The sequence below is a fragment of the Parasteatoda tepidariorum genome, chromosome 1, assembly GCF_043381705.1.
Source record: "Parasteatoda tepidariorum isolate YZ-2023 chromosome 1, CAS_Ptep_4.0, whole genome shotgun sequence".
NCBI classification, from domain to species: Eukaryota; Metazoa; Arthropoda; class Arachnida; order Araneae; family Theridiidae; genus Parasteatoda; species Parasteatoda tepidariorum.
This window is the reverse complement of record NC_092204.1, coordinates 26772476-26793492: the sequence shown is the minus strand read 5'-3', so window position 1 is coordinate 26793492 and position 21017 is coordinate 26772476. Positions and strand designations below refer to the sequence as shown.

At 28.6% G+C, this 21017-nt stretch overlaps 1 protein-coding gene across 1 annotated transcript in view; it reads right to left on the bottom strand.

Annotated features, from left to right (window-relative positions):
• Positions 1-19610, bottom strand: part of LOC107453760 (GAS2-like protein 1) — a 51119-nt gene extending 31509 nt beyond the window's left edge. The window contains exons 1-3 of the mRNA XM_016070700.3: positions 18747-19610; positions 13514-13886; positions 935-1042 (exon numbers count right to left, since the gene is read on the bottom strand). Coding sequence (XP_015926186.1) covers positions 935-1042; positions 13514-13886; positions 18747-19024 — 759 coding nt within the window. The 5' untranslated portion in view covers positions 19025-19610. The remainder of the gene's footprint in view (positions 1-934; positions 1043-13513; positions 13887-18746) is intronic.
• Between the last annotated feature and the right edge of the window lie 1407 nt (positions 19611-21017).

Here is a 21017-nt window from a genome sequence, read left to right as displayed (position 1 = left end):
GATAGTGTCTTTCCAAATACAGATACCATCTTCATTTAAGTGTATTAGTGCCATCTGGAAACAATATAATTTTTTGGTAGATCTACAAACCTTGCCACTTTAAAACAAGGCATTTTTTAAAAAAAGCATTGTCTAAAAGCATTTTTTTAATACTATAAATAGACTCTTTACATTATTAGTTAGATTTACAGAATAATACGCTTATAATTGATTACATTAGGGAACAAATTTCTTCCATTTATACAAATATTTGATCTTGCCTAATTCGTGTGTGGGAATTTCATATCTGAAATTAATTTTGCTCCTAAAAATTAATTTAATTTTGCTCCTATTTAGAAACGTTATATAATAGCAAGGGGTCACATCAATGTTAAGACTAACTTCAAGGAGAGTTAAGACACATCATCAGATTAAAATTACTTCGGAATCCACGTCTGGAAATGTCGTCGTATGCGGCTAAAGGCGCTGCCGTATTATGATCTGTTTGGAAGCACACGAATAAACAGTTCATAAAAAGGAAGCGTTCCAAAAGACGTATGGCGAATTTTTCGGACATTGGTTCCTATGCAGTTTTAATTCTGATGATGTGCTTTAAGTCTCCTGGAAGTTTGTCGCAATCTTTATGCAATCCTTTGTTATTTATAGCGTTCTTAAACTCGCACACATCGACATAAAACAGTTTGAAAATTTCATTTAAGAGAAATTGTAACTTGGAGAGAGAAACTGTATGCAGGTTTGAAATCAGCAATACAAAAGTATCTCAGATTTGTTAAATAAATCTTAACGGAAAGAAAAAAAAGAAATTGATTTCCCAGTGTTATTAATTTATTGAATATCAACCGTTAAAAAATATTAATAACATTAAACGAAACATTATTTTTGTTTTGAAAATATATACTTACTCGAACATATGTATTTGAAAATATATACTTACTCGAACAAAAATTAGAACTTTGGTATCTCCAATACGGTATTTCCCATCCGCCACTCGAATCATGGGAAACTGAGATGGACAAGTACACCGACTCAAGAGTTCAACTACCTGTTGACAAAAGAAAATATTTGATGTAAATAAAGAATCAAGGTAATAAAATATACCTTGAGCTTTAAGGTATCTTCAATTTCTTGAGGATCAAGAAATATCATCAAAGAAATCATGATATTCAAGGAAATCATATATTTGTATAATCAATTTAGTTGTTATTTTAAGAAGACAAAACTTCGAATTTTTAAAACCATAATGCATTTAATATAATTATTGAATCCTATGAAAGGAACATAAGTTGATACATTTATATAAATACTCAGGATAAAAAGCAAAATCGCCACTAAAACTTGCTTTATCACTACTGAGACGGGCGGGATGAAAAAAAAAAAAAAAAANGGTCTGAAAAAAAAAAAAAAAAACAGAGAACGATTATCGATTTTTAACTCATCTGTTTCCACCGGTAATTCGTGCCTTTTTTTCCTACTAATGATTCGTTAGTTTTCAATAATGCTTTTGCTTTTCTCTTGCTTAAATATTAATTTGCGACACACAATGTGCATGCTTTTGTGTATTCAGTTTTGTCAAGAATTCTAAAAAGCTGTTTTAAGGACGGTCACTACGGAACATCCTATTTATCGAATTCATCGATCTGTTTATCGGATTGTAAGATTCATCGATCTCTACGCATATAATTAGATCGAATAGTTATGTTTGAATTAAAACTATAATTTTATCATCGTAATATGGGATATCAAATCAAGATGTTTTCGTTTATCCATTGCAACTTTCTTTTAGTAATTGTGTTCGATCTTGCTTTTTTTATTTGGACCAGATACAATTTAAGGAAGGATATTTCTAACTTAAAATGATGAAATAATGTTTTTTGGAAGTCATAAATAACGAATAAATTTTTTATGACTAGCCTATCATCAAAGTTTAAATCAATCAGTGTTTCTTTAAATGCTGTTAGGAAACTACAAAATAATTATTTCCGTCCAAAAAATGCATAATTTTTTGACCATAGGATTTTTTATCTTTCTTTATTTAATTTTAAATAATGAAGAACTTACACAAAATATGGAGGAAAAAACTGTTAATTTGATTCAAAATGTGTATTCTATGAATGTGACAATAAACTAAAATTCTATTTTAGTGAAATATTCAGTATAATATTTATTATTCAGTAAAGGATTTTTTTTCCTTTATTAAATTTTAAATAATGAAGAGCTTACACAAAATATGGAGGAAAAAATTGTTAATTTGATTCAAAATGTGTATTCTATGAATGTGACAATAAACTAAAATTCTATTTTAGTTAAATATTCAGTATAATATTTATTATTCAGTAAAGGTTTCTTTTTCCCTTATTAAATTTTAAATAATGAAGAACTTACACAAAATATGGAGGTAAAAACTGTTAATTTGATTCAAATTGTGTATTCTATGAGTGTGACAATAAACTAAAATTCTATTTTAGTAAAATATTCAGTAAAATATTTATTATTCAGTAAAGGTTTCTTTTTCCCTTATTAAATTTTAAATAATGAAGAACTTACACAAAATATGGAGGAAAAAACTGTTATTTTGATTCAAAATGTATATTCTATGAATGTGACAATAAATTAAAATTCCATTTTCAGTAAAATATTATTTCCACTAAAATATTATGTAAAACTTTATGTACTTAGTAAAATGTGAAAACATAATAATAAAATTAGAATGAAACAATATGAGATAACATAAGGTTAACTTTAGAGTACTGGAATAGCTGAAAATGTAATGTGAAATGTAGTATAGCTCAATATAAAATATAACAACTCTATTTAAATTTTAAAAAAATTTATAACTCTATTGGATTATTCCCTCATAACTTCTTTTAGTCTGAAAACATTTAAGTTTTAAATTTTCGCAATTATTCATCACAAATACACATTTCAATGAAAGTTTCAAAGGTCAATTATCATGAAAACTTAATTTACAATGAAAATCAAATCTACATGCGAAAAATTTTAAGCATGAGAAACTCATAATATGTTTTGTTTTCAGATGATTGTCAATAACAACCAACGTGTCAAAAGTCCTATCTTATCATGCAAAAATTATAAGACTGTCGCTATCAGTGTCAAAGCATATGAAAACTCAGCGTTCTTATCTTTAAGAAATATCGCAATCAACGACCAAATTTTGAAGAAATTATTTTTGAATTATAAGTTACCTCAAAGAAAGTTATCCAGATGTTCTTTCAGTTTATAAGTTGTTATGTTCATTAAAAAACAAACGTTTAAAATTGGAAGTTATAAAATTTCTTTTTATCATCTTAAAGAGTTTATTTTTCAAACCACTTTTAACTTAAATTTGGTAGAAATTCAGTGTAAATAGAGGTTTTTATAACAAAATTAAAATTTTAAAAGGAAAAACATATTTTGTGGAAAACTTAATAAATACATATTAAACTTCATAAATCTTGGCTTCCTAATAATAGCTTGTTTTTAAACTTCATGCTTTAGGGCTTTATTTCGAAAAAAAAGAAGAAAAAAGCAACTTAACTTTTGGACAAATAGATAATGGTTTTAATAGAATCTAAGGGTTTGGTTAAAAAAATTCTTTAATAACTTGTAAGCTTTTGATCCAATTTTTTATCATAAAATTGAAGATTGCTTTTTTGGGAATTTATAATAAATAAGTATCGGTATTGAAATTAGGAAAATCAACACTTAATTTAGTTATACAAAACCATATTGCATTTATCTAGAACCAAGTTTAATTTAAAAATGAAAATTTGATGATTTATTATTCACGAAATAAACAAACTACTTGATAGGATCTATGTGCCACAGATAAATTTTATAAATTATTTTATCATGAAATTAATCTGTTATTTAAAGTTCAGACTATTTCGCCCACAAAAATATTTTCTTTAGGGGACACAGGACGTTCAAAACAAAAAAAGTGCAATTTTTATTCGATCATTTTCAAATTTTAACAGAATATTGGTAGCATTGATAGAAGTCTGTGAACAAAATTAAAAATAATTATTATTATTTTTTAAGTTATAGCTAAAAGTATGGTTTTTAATTGTAGGAAATTAAAGACGAATTTTAATTTTCTCAATTAAATTTTTACCGAAATACGTTGGTTATAAAAATGCCTTTAAAAAAGTTTAAGTGGTTATGGTAACCGTATAAAAATATAACGTAACTAATCATTAAATTATATATATATAATTAGTCGTACTTTATAATGAGCACACAAGCCTGAATTTGTATGTGTAAGAACAAATAAATAAATGCGCAACATAACGTGCGTTCTCTCTTTTTTGTTAACTGCCCTGAAGCTTAGATGTAGGGCGATGGAATCTCGCGATAACACTGGATTTTATATTCCAGCTGTCTTTCTCAGGCTTGTGCTGTCTGAAAGAAGTGTTAAACTATTCAATGTATTTACAAAGAAACCTATACATATGTGGTGATTAAACAAATAAATCACACCCCTTAAAAGATGCATACAATAGATACCAAAATTTGATCTCTCTTTATACGAGTATAGTATTTTTAAAGTACCTGAAAGCATCCTTTTGGCCCATTTTCGCTCTGATAGATAAATATATTAGGAAAATAAATACACTCTATAACAAAAAAACCGACACACCAAGATGCAATTGTCCGATTGCTTTGAAATTTCGTATACGGGAATGTTTTGAACAGATATGGCTGGAATGATGCCGACTTGGGACGTATAGTCTTTAGCGACGAATCCCGCTTCCAACTGTGTCCTGACGATCATCGAAGACGTGTTTGGAGACGCACAAGGCAGAGGGGGGATCCTGCCTTCACAATTGCACGCCACACCGGCCCTCAACAAGGCATTATGGTCTGGGGTGCCATTTTCTTTGACAGCCCGACCCCTTTGGTCGTCATTAGAGGTAAACTTACTGCACGACATCTGCACGATACGTCGACGACATCTTAAGACCTGTTTTGCTACCGTTCCTTTTGCAGCGCCCTGGACTGGTTTTTTGGCAGGACAATGCCTGACCACATACGGCATGTGTTGCTATGAACTGTCTGCAAGTTTGTCAAACTCTTCCTTGGCCTGCCAGATCACCAGATCTCTCTCCCATCGAGCATGTCTGGGATATGATGGGAAGGCGATTGCATCTGGCAGGGAATGTTGATGACCTCGTTCGACAATTGGATCAAATTTGGCAGGAAATACCGCAAGAGACCATCCGGAAGCTTTATCGGTCTATGTCACGCAGTGTGGCAGCTTGTATCCAGGCTAGAGGCTGGTCAACAACTTATTGAACTTGTCACTGTAACTCTGCAATAAATTATTTGATTGTTCGGAAATTTTAATCATTTACTATTCTGTACATTGTCTTCCTATCCACCAATTTTCGTTTCAATCGGACAACTCCTTCTTGATGCGTCGATTCTTTTGTTATAGAGTGTAATTAACTATCACCTAAGTCCTATCAGTTATTCAAAGAAACCGCCATTTTAAGTAAGCCATTGAATTTTAAACTGTTAATTACTTTTTTGGTAAAAGGCATAGGCATCAAAAGGTTAAAATTACAAAATGAATGGCAGTTTTGAAGAATGTTTTGGTAGTTTTATCATGTTACCTTAGAGTATGGCATAAAAACTATTTTTTCGATTAAATTTACTTTTCAGTTTTCTATCCTTACTAAATGTGTGGTATAAGAACTATAATTTTGAAAACTGGAACCGTTACCATACGATAGGAAAAATTACCATATAAATGGTTTAAATAACGTATATTTCGGTTTTATTACTAATAGAATTACGCTTTTTATTTATTTATTTACTTATTTCACTTTTATTATTAAAAATGCCATCACCATAGCAGTACGGATGTCTTAAATGAATTTTTTTCACCATGTAAAAACTCAAAAGGCCCATATCTAATCGATTTTTATCAATTTATAAGTAATAGTTAAGAAAATAAAACATTAATGTTTGTTAAAATTTTATTTAGAACATTGTTTCCTTTTTTTCATATTTATTGTCAACATTTTTTCTACCGTATATTTGCGCTTTGTTTAGACAAATAATTTCTTTCATCAAACTTCTTAAAATTTGTTATGAGAACATATTACTTATTCATCATATATCATATTTTTTTAGAAAAGAAAATGTGTTTATGAATATTTAATAGCATATTTGTCTACATTCTGGTGCTATTCTAAAAGTTGAAGAGAAAGTGTTTCAAAATCAGAAATGTTCCTTTCTTTGGCGTGGCTTCTTTTTTTTCTTCCTCGTATAGCTATGACAGTCAGCCTATAAAAAAAACCGAAAATAAAACCTCAGAAGTGAAGCCATTTCATCTTGAAGGCCAAGAGGTGACGGAAACCTTTCATCACGATAAATACAGCTGATTCAAAAAGAAGAAAAAATGTTTCATTCTAAGAAAGTGAGAACTAGAATATTTATTTCGTCTTCAGCTCTTCGGATATATATTATCACAAAGGCTCTTTAAAAATAAACCATCTAATAAATTTTTTATTATGATAAGCGTTTGCCAAACCGAAAATCATAATAATTAGAAAAGTGCCTGTTATCAACATGAAGTGAAAAAAAATAAAGAAAACATTTTTATTTTCATTCAAAATCCTTTTTTTTTTCTTCTACAGTTTCATGAATGGATATGACAGCTTTAAATTCTCACTGAGACCACCCCCCACTGAGTCTCAAATTTTCCTTTATGGGTAATGAATATTTAAAATTAATAAATTGAAATTTAAGGAGCATAAAATATATTATAAATTGCTAATTATAACAATTTATGCTTAAAGAAAATCGCTGATATATATGTACATGCATGCCTGTTCCACTCAGAATTTGACTTTACAATTTAACAAAATTGTTTGAGTATTAGTTTTTAGTGTAATATTATTATTTTTTATTTGTACTGTGAATCCACAAAATAAAAGTACCACAATTTAATTAAAATTTCCGAATTTGAGAGCTCAAAATTAACTCTACTATTGTTTTTTTTTTTTAAAAAACTACTTTTCGACTGAAATTTAAATTTTTTTCCCTACTTTTTTTCCTTCTTTTTGAATTTTGTATTTGTTGCAAAGTTTTAGGATTTCAGTTATTGTTTCAAATAAAAAAAAATTACGAAGTTTTTTTAAAATATTTTTCCAGTTGATTTTATAATATACATTAACGTAGAGTGTGCGAAATAAAAAGAACTGAACATCCGAATAACGTTAAATAATTAATGAATAACTTTTCATTCGCATGAAATTTTAGAGATGTGAGGAATGAACTTGAAATACACCATTGAATTAAAGTAGACGATATTTTAAGTTTCGAAATCAGACACAAAATCATACTTTCTCATAAAAAACTTTTTTATTATACCCCTATATTATTATAAAATACTAGTGGGCTGCCCCCCCCCCCTGCTCGCTAACGCTCGCCAACCCTTGAAAATTGCTACGCAATCTTATATGGTTTGCTTAGCAAACCAAGCTCGCTACTAACTTAGGTACATTGCAAGTGCACAAAATTCTAAGAATTCAAAACAATCATTCAAATCCATATAACAACTTTTTTTAAAGAAAAAATTACATCTTTTTAGTAAATATTAAGTCATTAAAATAAATTTGAATTCAAATAAATGACATGTAATTCATTAAACCTATTAGAAATGTGCTATAGTATAAAATCTTAAAGCGTGACAGCACGACTGAGACTCTTTTTTCAGTGAATAACTAATAAACAATAATAAAACAAATAAATTCGTGATATAAATCAAAAATCGTCAAATAAATTAGTAATATATAAATTCGTGAAAAAAAAAGCGCTTTCGACAAAATACTAAAATAGAGATCTATCGACAAAGACTACTCACTTCTGCCTAGCTTAATAGTATGAGATTGCCGCAGCTGATAGGGTGAATTTCGGAAGAGATCACATTTGGTGAGAATGCTCAGCTCTCTCTGGTTATTTTAGTTTCCGTTTTTAAAAGCGCTATATGTTGAGCCACCTCAGCTACATTTGGCATGTGACATTTTTAGCGGCAATCATTGGTGGATTTTCTAGCGTTGCCATTCGGGGAGTTGTAATGAGGCTTTTTTTGTCGCCGTGTAAGAGAAATATATATATAGATAGGGGTTACCGCGATATGGATAATAAAATCTCCATAATTTAATCAGAAGAGCTGTCAAAAACTTGAATTCCTTAGTATCAATTACACTTTTTTGGTATTTTACCCCATTTCTTTAACTATTTCGCGACTCACAAGCTTTTAGGCGCGCAATTGTAAAACTCGTTAATTAAATGAACTTCGACACAAAATTTTTTTTTATAGTAATTAATAATTTTTTCTGATTTACTTCATAATGGATGAGAAATTTTGAATTCCAAGGCATACAAATCTTTATACCTGCGTAGTTTCAAATTGCAAAATCAGAAATTTGAGTGATATTGAACGAATAGTTCATGAGCAAAAAAATTGCATAATTGTCGTATTTTGAGATTTATATTTTTCATAAATTATTCCACCACTTTCCTTATAAGTTCGGATTATTGTCCGGGTGTTTAGGATTTGGTATAAGTTTTTGACAGCATTTGTTGCTTTAATACGGTTAAAAAATTTGTTTAACTCCGAATTCAAATTTTTTGCTGTCATTTTAAATTAAATAATAAAAAATAATTATAATTTCTTTTCGTGGTGTTATCTTTGAATAAGCAGGTTTCAATATCGTGTGCAAAAGTCTTGTGTTTCTCTGAAACAATTTAACAGACATAGTAAAAAAAGCAAAAAAAGAAATTAAGATTAACTTTTGACCCTTCTTCTGGTCAAACTAATTGGAGCAGTGTTTTCCAGATGGCATCTAACCCCTTGTTTCGTGAATCACAAACTGAAAACAAGGCACTTTTTTTCCGAATAAGAACTTTTTTGTGTCTGATTTCGAGACTTAAAATATCGTCTGCACTAATGCACTGAACAAGAATACTTCAAATTCATCCCTCTAATCATTAAAATTCCATGTTAGAACATGAAATACGATCATTAGAATGAAATATATTCAGGTATTTAATATTTCGCACTGCCTATAACATTATTGAAAAGTTAAGATTTGTGTACTGAAGAGTCAAGTATTGATAGATAAATTATTTTGTTTCCAGCATGCGAGTTAATAAATGTTAAGCCTAGCTTCAATTAATAGGTATATATTATTTTTGTGCTTGGAGACGTGCTGATCTAAATAACTGATCACTAGTCAGTTATTTAGTTATCAACTTTTTTGTCACATTTGATCGTCCTACAATTTATAAAAGGAGCATTGATTCAATCATTTATTTAACATTTGTAGACTTTAAATGTAAATTAAATAACTAGTTAAATAAAGTTTAAGCAGTTCTAACAATGTTGTGAAAGTAACTGCTGGTGTCATTTAAATTTACTTCAATTTTCATTAAGTTTTAAAAATGTATTTTTTTTTCTTCAAAAAACTTAAAAATTATCTGTTATGAACTTAACATATCATGTTATGTTCTTAAAACCCAGTCTTTCATTATTAAGAAATGGTATACTCATGAAAGTAACTAAACGTGAGAGTTAATAAACCAACGACTCCAAGAGCATGTGAAAATTTAAAAAAATATTATTAGGACTGCATGATTTTCTTTAACTGAGATAGTATATGCTTTTAAAGAGTACAATAAAAGTGGTGGAATTGACAAAAAGTTTTATTTATTGAGCTAAAAAATTTTTACTATTCGACAAAAAAAATGGAAGCATAAATTTCAAGTTTATGAAAGATCACCGAAGTTTGAGTTCAAAAGATTTATAGAAATTCAGTGGAGACATCGGTTATATTTAAGACAGTATGGCGCATAGCCAACTCGTTATCTGAAACTTCCAAATTCATTTTAATTAGACTCAGTAATGCCTACATTTCCCATATTAAAGCCAACATATTTTATATGTTCATGCCAATTAGCTTCTTTTTTCCAGTACGTAACTTTTAATGATTTATTCTCAGTATTTATACTAATTTCTTTATTTGTGCTAAAAAATCCACAAATTTATTCAGAAATATTTCGTCTACCCACAGTGAGGTTACTTCCTTCGCAGACATTACTCAAATAATGATTCACCAATTAGTAGACCAACTGCTGAAAATCACATATTTAACCTTTCAAACAGTGTAGAACAACCGTATAAATTAAAGGGCATCAGGACATCAATTTGGTGTGATGATACACGAGCTCTGGAAATGCATAATTATGCATTGAACTGAAAAACTCAACGCTATGCCTAGGTTACAGGAAGTGTGTGTCGCAAGTGCATATCATAACTTACTTATAACTCGTACTGATGTGTTTACTAAAGCTTAGATTTAATAACTAGCTTAACAAAAATAAAAGTAAAGAGCAAATGGATTTAAATGTTACAAGGTTTTTAGTAGTAGTAATGAACTAAAAAAAATTACTAATCAAATTACGGTAAAAAGTACTGGCACAAATGATGCCGGTATTTTTTACGGCAAACTACATTTATCCCGGAACATGTTACGGAATGATAAATTTGATGTATCGTAATTTTCACAGTAATAAATATCGTAGCATCATTGAATAACTATAACTAAATAAATGTTACTGTAAGAATTACGGTAAAAATGGATTTTATGGATGCTATACCCAAAGTGCTGGTTCTTTACACCGTAATTTTATTCGGAATTTCTTACAGTGAGGTAGAAATACTAAATTTCAAGTTTTCCATTTCTAAAGAAAATCAATATTAATAAAAGATAACCCAAATTCCAGCTAAGTTTTTTCAAATTAATTTTTTATACACGTAACTATATGACGAAACATTTGTTGTGGTGAAACTCGAAAACGATACACAAACATTAACAGTTTCTAGTATTCTTATACTCTCATACTTTTGGCTTTTGATGGAACTAACTCGCATTTGCTTTACATGGAGATGAAAACCACGAAAACCTCCCACGGTTAACCTGACGGCAAGGGCACTCAAACCCATGATCCATTTACCACTGAGGATATTTTACGCCAGCACTGTGGTCAGTTCGAGCCCGGAGCGGAACTCGTATTGACCAGCCATCGCTGGAATTCGAACCCGGTCACGTCATTGGAAGGCGAATACTCCATCCACGGAGCCACCATGGCTCTCAATAAAATATAAGGATAATTTTCTAAGCTAACTAGAAATACGGAAGCTTATTTGAATAATAAAACTAACCAGTAACTGAAAATAAGCTCTAACTTAAAATCTGTCACATGAATTTCAACGCCAATGTTAAGCCACACAGAATGATTTAAATTATAAATTTAAATAATTAAAAATTGTTTTCGTCTAGGTATTTGTCTATAAATCTACCTTATAATAATAACAATACATATTTTAATAATATTTATAAATAACAATAACATTAAGCGTAATTTTTTTTTTGCTGTATGAGTCCGCTATCTTTATTGAAAGTTTTTGTTGTCAAACAAGCAAAATAAATTTAAAAAATAACCCAAGGTTGTAATCAGATTAATGAACATAAAACGCCAAGCATCTATTCCACATGATTACAAACCTCAATCATTTGTCAATCTTAATTGTTGTCAAACTTTGCGTCAACAAGTTTGGTAAAAATTAAGTTCTCCTTAAATAGATGTTGTCTGTATAAATCATTCATTGCTATTTGATCTTAATTGGAAAATTATTTAAGTAGGAAAGAGTTATGGCTATTATTAAGATGAAAGGAAAAAAAAAGAGATGAAAGTTCTACACTTCTCTTTCGTAATAAGTGTTAAACGAACAGTAACTTTAATTCATGGCGTTTAACACCAGGAAAACATGATAAGTAAGCAATTATTATAACTTCCTATTCTTTTCAGTTGATCACGCATAAAAAGCAACCCTTTCGATTAGGAGCTTGAATTTAGTGGTTAATACATTGCGCAATATAAACTAGATTTTTAAGAATTCGAACAATAGCATTTTTAATGAAAATTTATTGTTTAGATAAGAAAACTGCAAGCAAAATAAAGCAAATCGTATTAAGAAACTGTGTTAATATAGATAAAATACGCTGGATTTGTTGTGCTGTTTCGAACATTAATCACTAGTAATAAGCTGTTCCGTTTAGATAATATTATAGTATTTTTTTAAATTATTCATTCAGTTAAAATGTACAGTTTTTTTAACACTAGAAAACTAAAAAGCTTATCTTATCATTTATAATTAAAAATTTGTCATAGGAGAATAATATTTATCGTTTCTTTTCATTATGTTTCAAATAGGAAACACATATCTCGAAAAAGTATCTGGAACAATCGTAACTTTTAACTGACATACAATGCAACCAGAAAGTTTCCGTGTCACGTTTTTATTAAAAGAAAACAGAACATAATTTTCACTCAATCTCAGAAAATTTATGAATATCTGTTTCATTTCAATCACGGAGAAAAAAAATTCTGGAATAATTACCGTACTGTAGGGTAAAAACATTTGTGATAAAAAAACACACACGCCATAATTCTTGTAATAAAACAAATTTACTCGGTATTTAAACCATTTATTTGATAATGTTTCTATTCATATAGTAACCATTTACCGTAAATTCTGGTTTTCAAAATTATTAGTTCTTATAACCACATATTTATTTAATAATATAAAACTGAAAAGTAAATCTAACAGAATAACTGGTTTCTTATGCTATACTCTAACGCAGTGTTTCCCAAACTTATGACTTTTGTGTACCCTTTCTACATTTTTCGTAACGCTGTGTACCACTAATTTAAAAAAAATGAATGTATTTTTTACAATAAAAAAATTGCATAAAAGTTAAAAATCACTACTAACTGTTGACACCACTAATTATTAACTGTTAACTCTGTAAAAAATAGTCAATAGAAAAATACGCAATCGTAAATTTCCATGGCTAGCTTTGTTTTTAAATAAAACTTTTTGAAATTTTCGTTTGTTGCGAGATATTTCGCATAAGAACTCGTACCCTCGCTAAACTGTTCCCGTACCCCTGGGGGTACGCGTACCACACTTTGGGAAACAGTGCTCTAACGTATCATGATAGAATTACTAAGGTTTTACCACATTTACCAAATTTTAACACACATTATAAAATATTATTTTACTGTTAATTCTACCAAAATCGTTGCTAAAGTGTTTTGGTTAAAATAAATGAGCTTTTTGGTCAGACTATTAGAGCCAGAAACATGGTAAATCTTACCATACTTCGATTATTTTGACTATGCTTTTTTTTTTCTCAGTGTGTGTAAATTGCAGTTTTCCTTAAAATGTTTTGATATATAATTGGCATTATGGCACTTTATGTTAAAATACTATGATTTAAATTACGTTAGGTTAAATACAAGATAATTATAATAGTCAGTTTTTATTCGAATTCGGTTTAAAATCTTGGGATTTTTCAAAACTCAAATTACGAATTTAAGTGAATCAAAAAACATTTTTTTTCTTTTAATGATACTAGCTATTTAAGCAAGAACTTACCCTTTCGTGGAGACTCCTAAGATCATTAGTAACTACTTGCGGTTTGTTATACAGAGTTTCATAGCCATCATCATCATTTGCAATCTCTGCATCAATTTCTTGCTCAAGCTGCACAAGTAGTGGAGCCGGCATTCCGAATTTAACACCTTTTCTTGCCACTTCCAAAAGACACAGGATGAAACTTCTTTCGTTTTTTCTCAGCACTAAGTCATCAGTCTCAAAAAGCAAGCATTCCTTAATGTTCAGGGATCGACACCAACTAATGAAATTGCTCACATTGTCTCGAGCATGGAATGTTTCTGGAAGAACATCATAACGGTAGACAACATCCCGATCTGGAATAGGAACATCGCCGTGGACTGCATTGCCACTCCTGGAATATTTTAAATAATCTATTTAATTTGCATGTTGACTATTTATCTCTATCTGTTTAAAAATAACGTAAAAGAAATCAACTGCTGGCATGATTTGCTGTATAATTATTGTTTGAAATTGATATAATGAGAGAAAAACCATATCCCTGTTGGAATTCTCAGTTTCATAGGTGATAGATTTCAAATTAACATTGTTGTAAAATAAATTTTTGTATGCGTCTCACTGGAAAATTGCAGTAAAAAATTTACTAAGTGATTGAAATATCATTTTTGAAAAAATTCAAATAAGAAAAAAATGTTGTTTATTTCGCTTTAGTTGTGAAAATATATAAATTTGAACAATGAAATTTTAAAAATGGGTTTAGTAGGATATTGAATTCTTTTTTAATTAGCAACAAATTATTAACTTAGCAGTCAAATTTAAAGAGAGGGTGCAATTTTCTTTCGCTTATTTTTTAATTTACGAATTAAGTAATTAAATTTTCAGAATAATGAGCTGTCACGTGCAGAAACAGAAAAACATTTATGACGCTTCTATTGCAAAAACGTAAAATGTAATGACAAATGTTATTTTCCACGTTCACTCACATTTTTTCCACCTTGTGCTATTAGGTGTTTCTATAAAATAAAAAAAAATAATAATAAATGAAATAAAAAAACAGCGGAGGTAGAAAGTGATATTTAGGTTTTATATTCTTTTTTAGGAGGATGCAGGAACATGTAAAATAAGAGTTCATCAAAATTACAGAAATCCGAAATGCAAAGAACGTCAAGAAGCGGTTTACAAAACATTTTTTCCTAGAGAACTATCCTATTAAAAGACTGCTGGTTAAATTGATGCTCTACCTATAGAGCCCACTAAAACCAGGGACGGAGCTGAGGTAGGAGTTGGAACCCCCTCCAAATCTTTCAAAATTGAAAATGGAATTATTATATTATTATTATTATTTATGGTCAGAAATTTTCTAAAAAAATATTTTCTCCCCTCCCCTCCCTGAAAAAAATATTGTCACTGAACAACGTGCCTGGCCGAAATATAACCTTATATCGAAAACTAAGGCACGTATTTTAAAAATGTCCTTTTAATCTTCCACTACTTCATATCTTTCCTAAATAACAAACTTTAAAAGGGTTGGGTTTTTTTATTCGAGAATAAGCAATGAAAATTAAATTTTATTAAAAATTTTTTAGCGTAAGGATAAAGTTCTAGAAAAAGAAAAACATTATTTACATTAATATATTTCGGGACTTATCAATTAGATATGCTTTTTACGAGTATCATATTCTTCTTATAACTTTCTTATCATATTGATTCTAAGATTGAACTCTACCTTTAGCTGCAGTTATCTAGCACATTACACTTATTTATCACGAATTGAGAAAAGTGGCCGAAATTTATTCAGCATTTATTGAGATAACATTAGATAAAAACAGGAAATCCGTACTTTTTGGCAGTTTAGCAAGATAAAGAAAAATACATAGTTTTTTTAAATGCAATAAATAATTGGAAAAAAAATTATTTCTGCTCTGTATAAACAATAAATTGTCTTGTACCCTCTTAACAATTTTTGGAGCAAGTTTAATATCATGTACATTAACTACAGCCTTAATAACGGTGCTGCATTTTACCAATAATCGAAAAGACATTTCCCTAATTGTTAATAACTTCAATGTGATTAAATTTTTGACTTGGTTTTGGCAATTAAAAATTAAAATCATTAATTTAGAAATTAAAGATAACTTAAGAAAAAACAAGTTAAAAATTATAGCTAAAAGTAACAAATTACTTTTAAAAATTTTTAAACATAGCAAATAGGACATTAATTGTATACTGATATGTAATTTTGAAATGCAAAATCGTCAAGAACGAGAATAATCGTCAGAATTATAATCCTTAAAACAAGTGTAAATATCAAGTCCAAAATTAAGTATTTAAATTAAAAAATGTTAAAATAATATAATATTTAAGTATATTTTGAAATAATTAGACCAAACTCAAAATATGTCCAAACTTTAACACACATTTCTTTACTGAAGTTGCAGCAATTAATTTCATGAAAAATAAAAAAAGAATCGGCAAATAATCCGTTGTTATAATTTTACTGAAAACGCTAAAAACTAAAGAGATTAACAATTTGAGTGTGACTGAATTGTCTTTGAAATCACGAATTATTGGCCAGAAAATTCAGAGTAAATATTGTATATTTACATTTCTTGCTTTTATAAGAAAGCATATCGCTCTTTGTGAGTCATTTTTTAATTAATATGTATTATTACAAATTGCTAATGCAAATGCTCTAACAAGTGCATTCTGTTAAAAGGTTTTTTTTTTTTTTTACGTTTTAACTAAAACAAATAAGCTGGGCAATAATATTATAAAGCATTAATAATAGAGAATTTTTTAATTTTAAAAATTATAACTTTGAATGAAAAAAATTCTGATTAGATTATTCAGGTAAATGTTAAATATTTATATTACAGATTGCTGACACTAAATGTTAATAATGACACTAATGTCAATAAAAACTCTGTATTTTTATTTTCTATCAAAAAATATACATCAAAATTCATCATCTTTTAAATTTTGAACAACAAACAATTGCAGTAGAATGCTTGAAAAAGCTGTATTCAAAATCAAAAGTTTAAAATTGGAAATGGGAAAACGATTCTAAATATCTACTACTTTTTTAAATCGTTTGCTATCGAATCGTTTGCTTATAATCGTTATTTTTAATTAAGTATTTATTCATTTTGAATCAAATAGGGCGTTTTGTAAGTTTTACTATTGCCGATTTGCAATTAGTTTATTGCGAAAAAGTATGCAGCGTTTTATACAGAGATATAAAGGATAAGAATTTTTCATAATCGAAGTAAAATGCTCTGTAACTGAATAAGTCTGTTGATGAGTTTAAGTGTATTCAAAATCAAAGTTTTTAAATTGGGAAATTTTCTAAAAATATCGGATATTTTTTTAAATCGTTTGAAAATAAGAGAACGATTCTAAATATCTATCATTCATCGAACCATTTGGTCAAATTAGATTATTCAAATTAGATCAAATAAGGCACTTTTAGCACAAGCACTTTAGCACTTTTAGGCACAAAGCACTTTTTGGGTTTACGTTATCATTTTGGGTAAGTAGTGTTTAAAAAATGATATCTGTCAATAGTTTGTAAATTGTGAAAACATACCACTGTTTCATAAAGAAAACATGAATGGTAAAGATTCTCTTTTAGTTAAATAAAAAGAGGAGACAGCCTTTATTAACGTATTTTTTTTTTAAATTTATGCACAGTAATAAGTTTTCTTAATTTATGTACTGTAAAATATTTAGAAAAAGCATTGTATATATTATGTCATGACGCTTTGGGCGATCATCATCACACATGATGAATGAAGTTTACAGTATGAAATAATAAACAAATCTGTCTTATTTAAGCGAATGATTTATGAAAGATGAGGAACAAATGTTGGGGAGAAAGATTTTCCTCTTCCTCTCCAAGAAGCATTTAGTCTCAAACAACATGGCGGCCGGATTCACAAGCTGTCTATAATTTTATGAAATGTCTTGTTTTAATATTTTGTTTGCATCATCTTAAGACACAAAAAAAAAATTGTTACTGGTTTGACCATGATACGTTGAAGGTTAATTTGTAAAAGTTTCAAAATCATTTTTTATCAGTAGATCAAATGCAAATTATAAGAAATTAAATACAGTTAATTACAAATATGTTCCTCTGCCACTCTACAATAATTTGCTTATAAATTAACCATGTTCTGGACGACTACTCACAATTCTAAAATTTTTTTTTCAAAAGAAAGCATCGGAAACGCGGTGAATTAAGTTTTTTTCCCCATCAACTTTCTATTATTTGCACTTGATCTGAAACCAAATGATACAAATGTATTGCATTCAGAAGTAACCATGTAATATCTTTATTAAAATTTTTTTATAAATTTATTAAAAGCATTAACCCATTAATAAATTTATGCTATTATTATTCTACTATTATTATTCTACTTCTATTATTCTGCTAATATTATTCTACTAAATGAGACTTATATAGCACATTAATAATTCCTACATGATAATGATCCTCTTAATAACTAGATAATAATACTAGTACAACTTATTTTATTTGTATTTGCATTATTTTCAACAATTTGTTTATACTTATTGCTGAAAAACAGCCATAAAAATACATCTTTCTTAAAACAAATTCATGAAACTTATCTTAAATTAATAAACTTTTCAGCAAATTTTAAATATTAAAAACTTATTCAATGTAATCTATCGCAATTGGTTACAAAAATTTTTTCCCTTATCACGTAGATAATAAAATATCTAATTTTTCTTACGATTTATTTATTGTTAAAATACAATTTTAGAAATACGACATATCAAAAAAGTAAATATTAGTAATAGGCAAGTAGTGACTTTCAAATTGAGTTTATTTCACTTTCTCAAATGTAAAATATTCTCAGAGCTTTTTTAAATAACTTTCCAGTTTATTTTACATTGAATAATAATGTATGTAAGAAAAATATGACTGAAAAATTTTGATTTCCACGTTGACATTAATGAGTTAACTTACAAAGCTGAACTTTTTATTAACAAAAATTTAAATTTACAAAAACTAATAATTCGCATGTTAAAAAAATTGTCTTTTAAGTATTTATTGTTCAATTTTTTATAATATAATTTATTTTGAGAAGGCAAAGATACATTCATTTTAATTTATTTCTCCAAATCAATTCCATAGTTTTGTAGATTTTGTAGTGTACAGTAGAGATATGTAAAATGAGTTCTCAATGGCAACAAATACAATACGCATAATTAATTTTGATGGATTAATTACCTGTAATATTCTCTAGCTTTTCGAACAACATTGTTAGCATGCTGGCACAAAATAACGCCGGTTTCCATTTGCTCCAAAAAATTATCAGCATCTAGATCTAATCCTTCGTATAAACCATTCAACCACTCCGCAAGATCCTCTTTCATAGCATATAAATATTCTTCCGAACTTTTAAAAGGCCGGAAAGGCCGTGGTTCCAGGAGAGTTACTTCAAAATCCGGAGGTTCGGCTGTTCCATTGCCAGTCATCATCATCACAGGTCCATCACAGTATTCCATTTTGATTACCTTTTTTTAATGCTGAGCGAAAATAATATAAAAATATTAATAAAATTAACTAGCCCATTTTTAATTGTTTCGATAAAAGCTTAATTCTACAAAAAATCCATTTGCAAATAATTATTGCAGATGATCACAAATACAAGCGTAGATTAATATCTCTTGTCACGACAAAAGTCTTAGAAGAGAAATAAAAATTTTCTAAACAAAACAAATCTTTTCTCCTGTGTTTACTAACAAAGAGGCTATTAAAGCGCGGCAAAGACAAACGAACACAAATCACTCTCCGTTCCCGACTTCTTCGCCAAAACGAGGTAAACACGAAAATGGAACGAGGAGGAAATTGTTGCAAGCAGGTGTGACGCTCGGAAACATTAATGAAGTTCTGAAATCGGGCTCAAAGGATTATAAAGGAGCGCGCGTTAAGTAAACACTTAAAAACCAGTCTGTTGGACGGATGGACGAACAGAATACTTAACGGATGATGCTCGGGGACGTTTTCATTCCATACATGGGATGCCGATGAAGTTAGACGAGATGGAAACAAGCGCGACCCCTGTTGACGTAAAAATCATGATGGTAATGCGGTGATGCGAGGTAGGAAGAAGAAAAAAAATTTGCGGTTGGACTTCGACTGAGTAGGATTACAATTTAAATTGAGATTATCGTTTCGCTGAAGTTTGTAACGGGTAGTTAGTTTATTCCGGTTTTCAAACGATTTCAATTGAATTTCACGATCGTTTGAAATTTTCAATCTTCATTTGAGAGCAGACGTGGTTAAAAATAGAATAAAACTAGAAAAATGAAATTTCTATAGATGGATTCTAATTTTAAAATTCATATAATATTATTATTTGTGTTCATAATTCATTTAAATTTCAAAAATCTGGGACATTGAAATCGAGATCTCTAGGATTACAACACGAGATGTAGAAGATTTTGCACCACGAAAGATTATTTTACAGAAACATTCTTCTCCAACTATAAACTGTAAATTTTGTATTATTCTGAAAAATGATAATTTTCAATTATATTTTCATTAAATCACTGATTAACGACAAAAAATGTTTTTTATTCATTATTAAATTCTAGATTTTAACCAAGTTTATCTCTATAAAATATTAGCATTAATCAAAAACGTAGCTTGAAAGGAGTTTAGAATATAAAATATTAGAAAAAAAATCACAATATTTTCTTTTTTACAAGAATGATTTCATTATTTTCTTATAACGTTAAATAAACACTGCTATAAATTATGTGTTTAGCTGATAATTTTTATTCTGTTGCACTAAATCATGGTTCGATCTAATTTGTAATTGACACCTAGACTTATAGGGCTTTTTTCTTCTTTTTTTTTTTAAAAAAAAAGGATATTTTCCATTTTTTACGCATTGTGCTTACTCCTGAAAAATGCCCCTAAGATCAGGGAATTTTGAAATTTTTACTACCTAAATGTGACAGTGATGATGTGAAAATTATTTAAAACCCATTCAGTACAATTCTACCTTGTACTACTTTAAAAAAAAATAGCAGTAACGGTTAAATAATATTGCACTATTTACGAAATGATTTCCCCTTTTTGAGTGAAAAAAATATGGATCAATACAAAGTTAAAGTAAGAATATTATTTTTTCAATTATTATTATTTAAAGTGAAAATAAGAAAGAAGTACTTTATAATTTACTTAGTAAAACAAAAAAAAAAGTATTAAAAGTGGAAGCAATAATAAATAATAGATACTAATTACTATTGCCGAATATTTGTATGATAATTTCATTGAAATTTTTTTAATTCGATCAATGTGTTCAAAGCTTTACGTAAAGCCTATAGAGTACATGGCATTTTCAAGGAACTAAAATAAATATATAAAGAATATAGTAAAGATAACACTGTTTGTCAAACTTACGTGTTTTTTTTAATCATCGTATTAATTACAATTCTGGAAAAATATATCTATACTGATAGATCCAAAGTAACAGGAGATTTACAACCG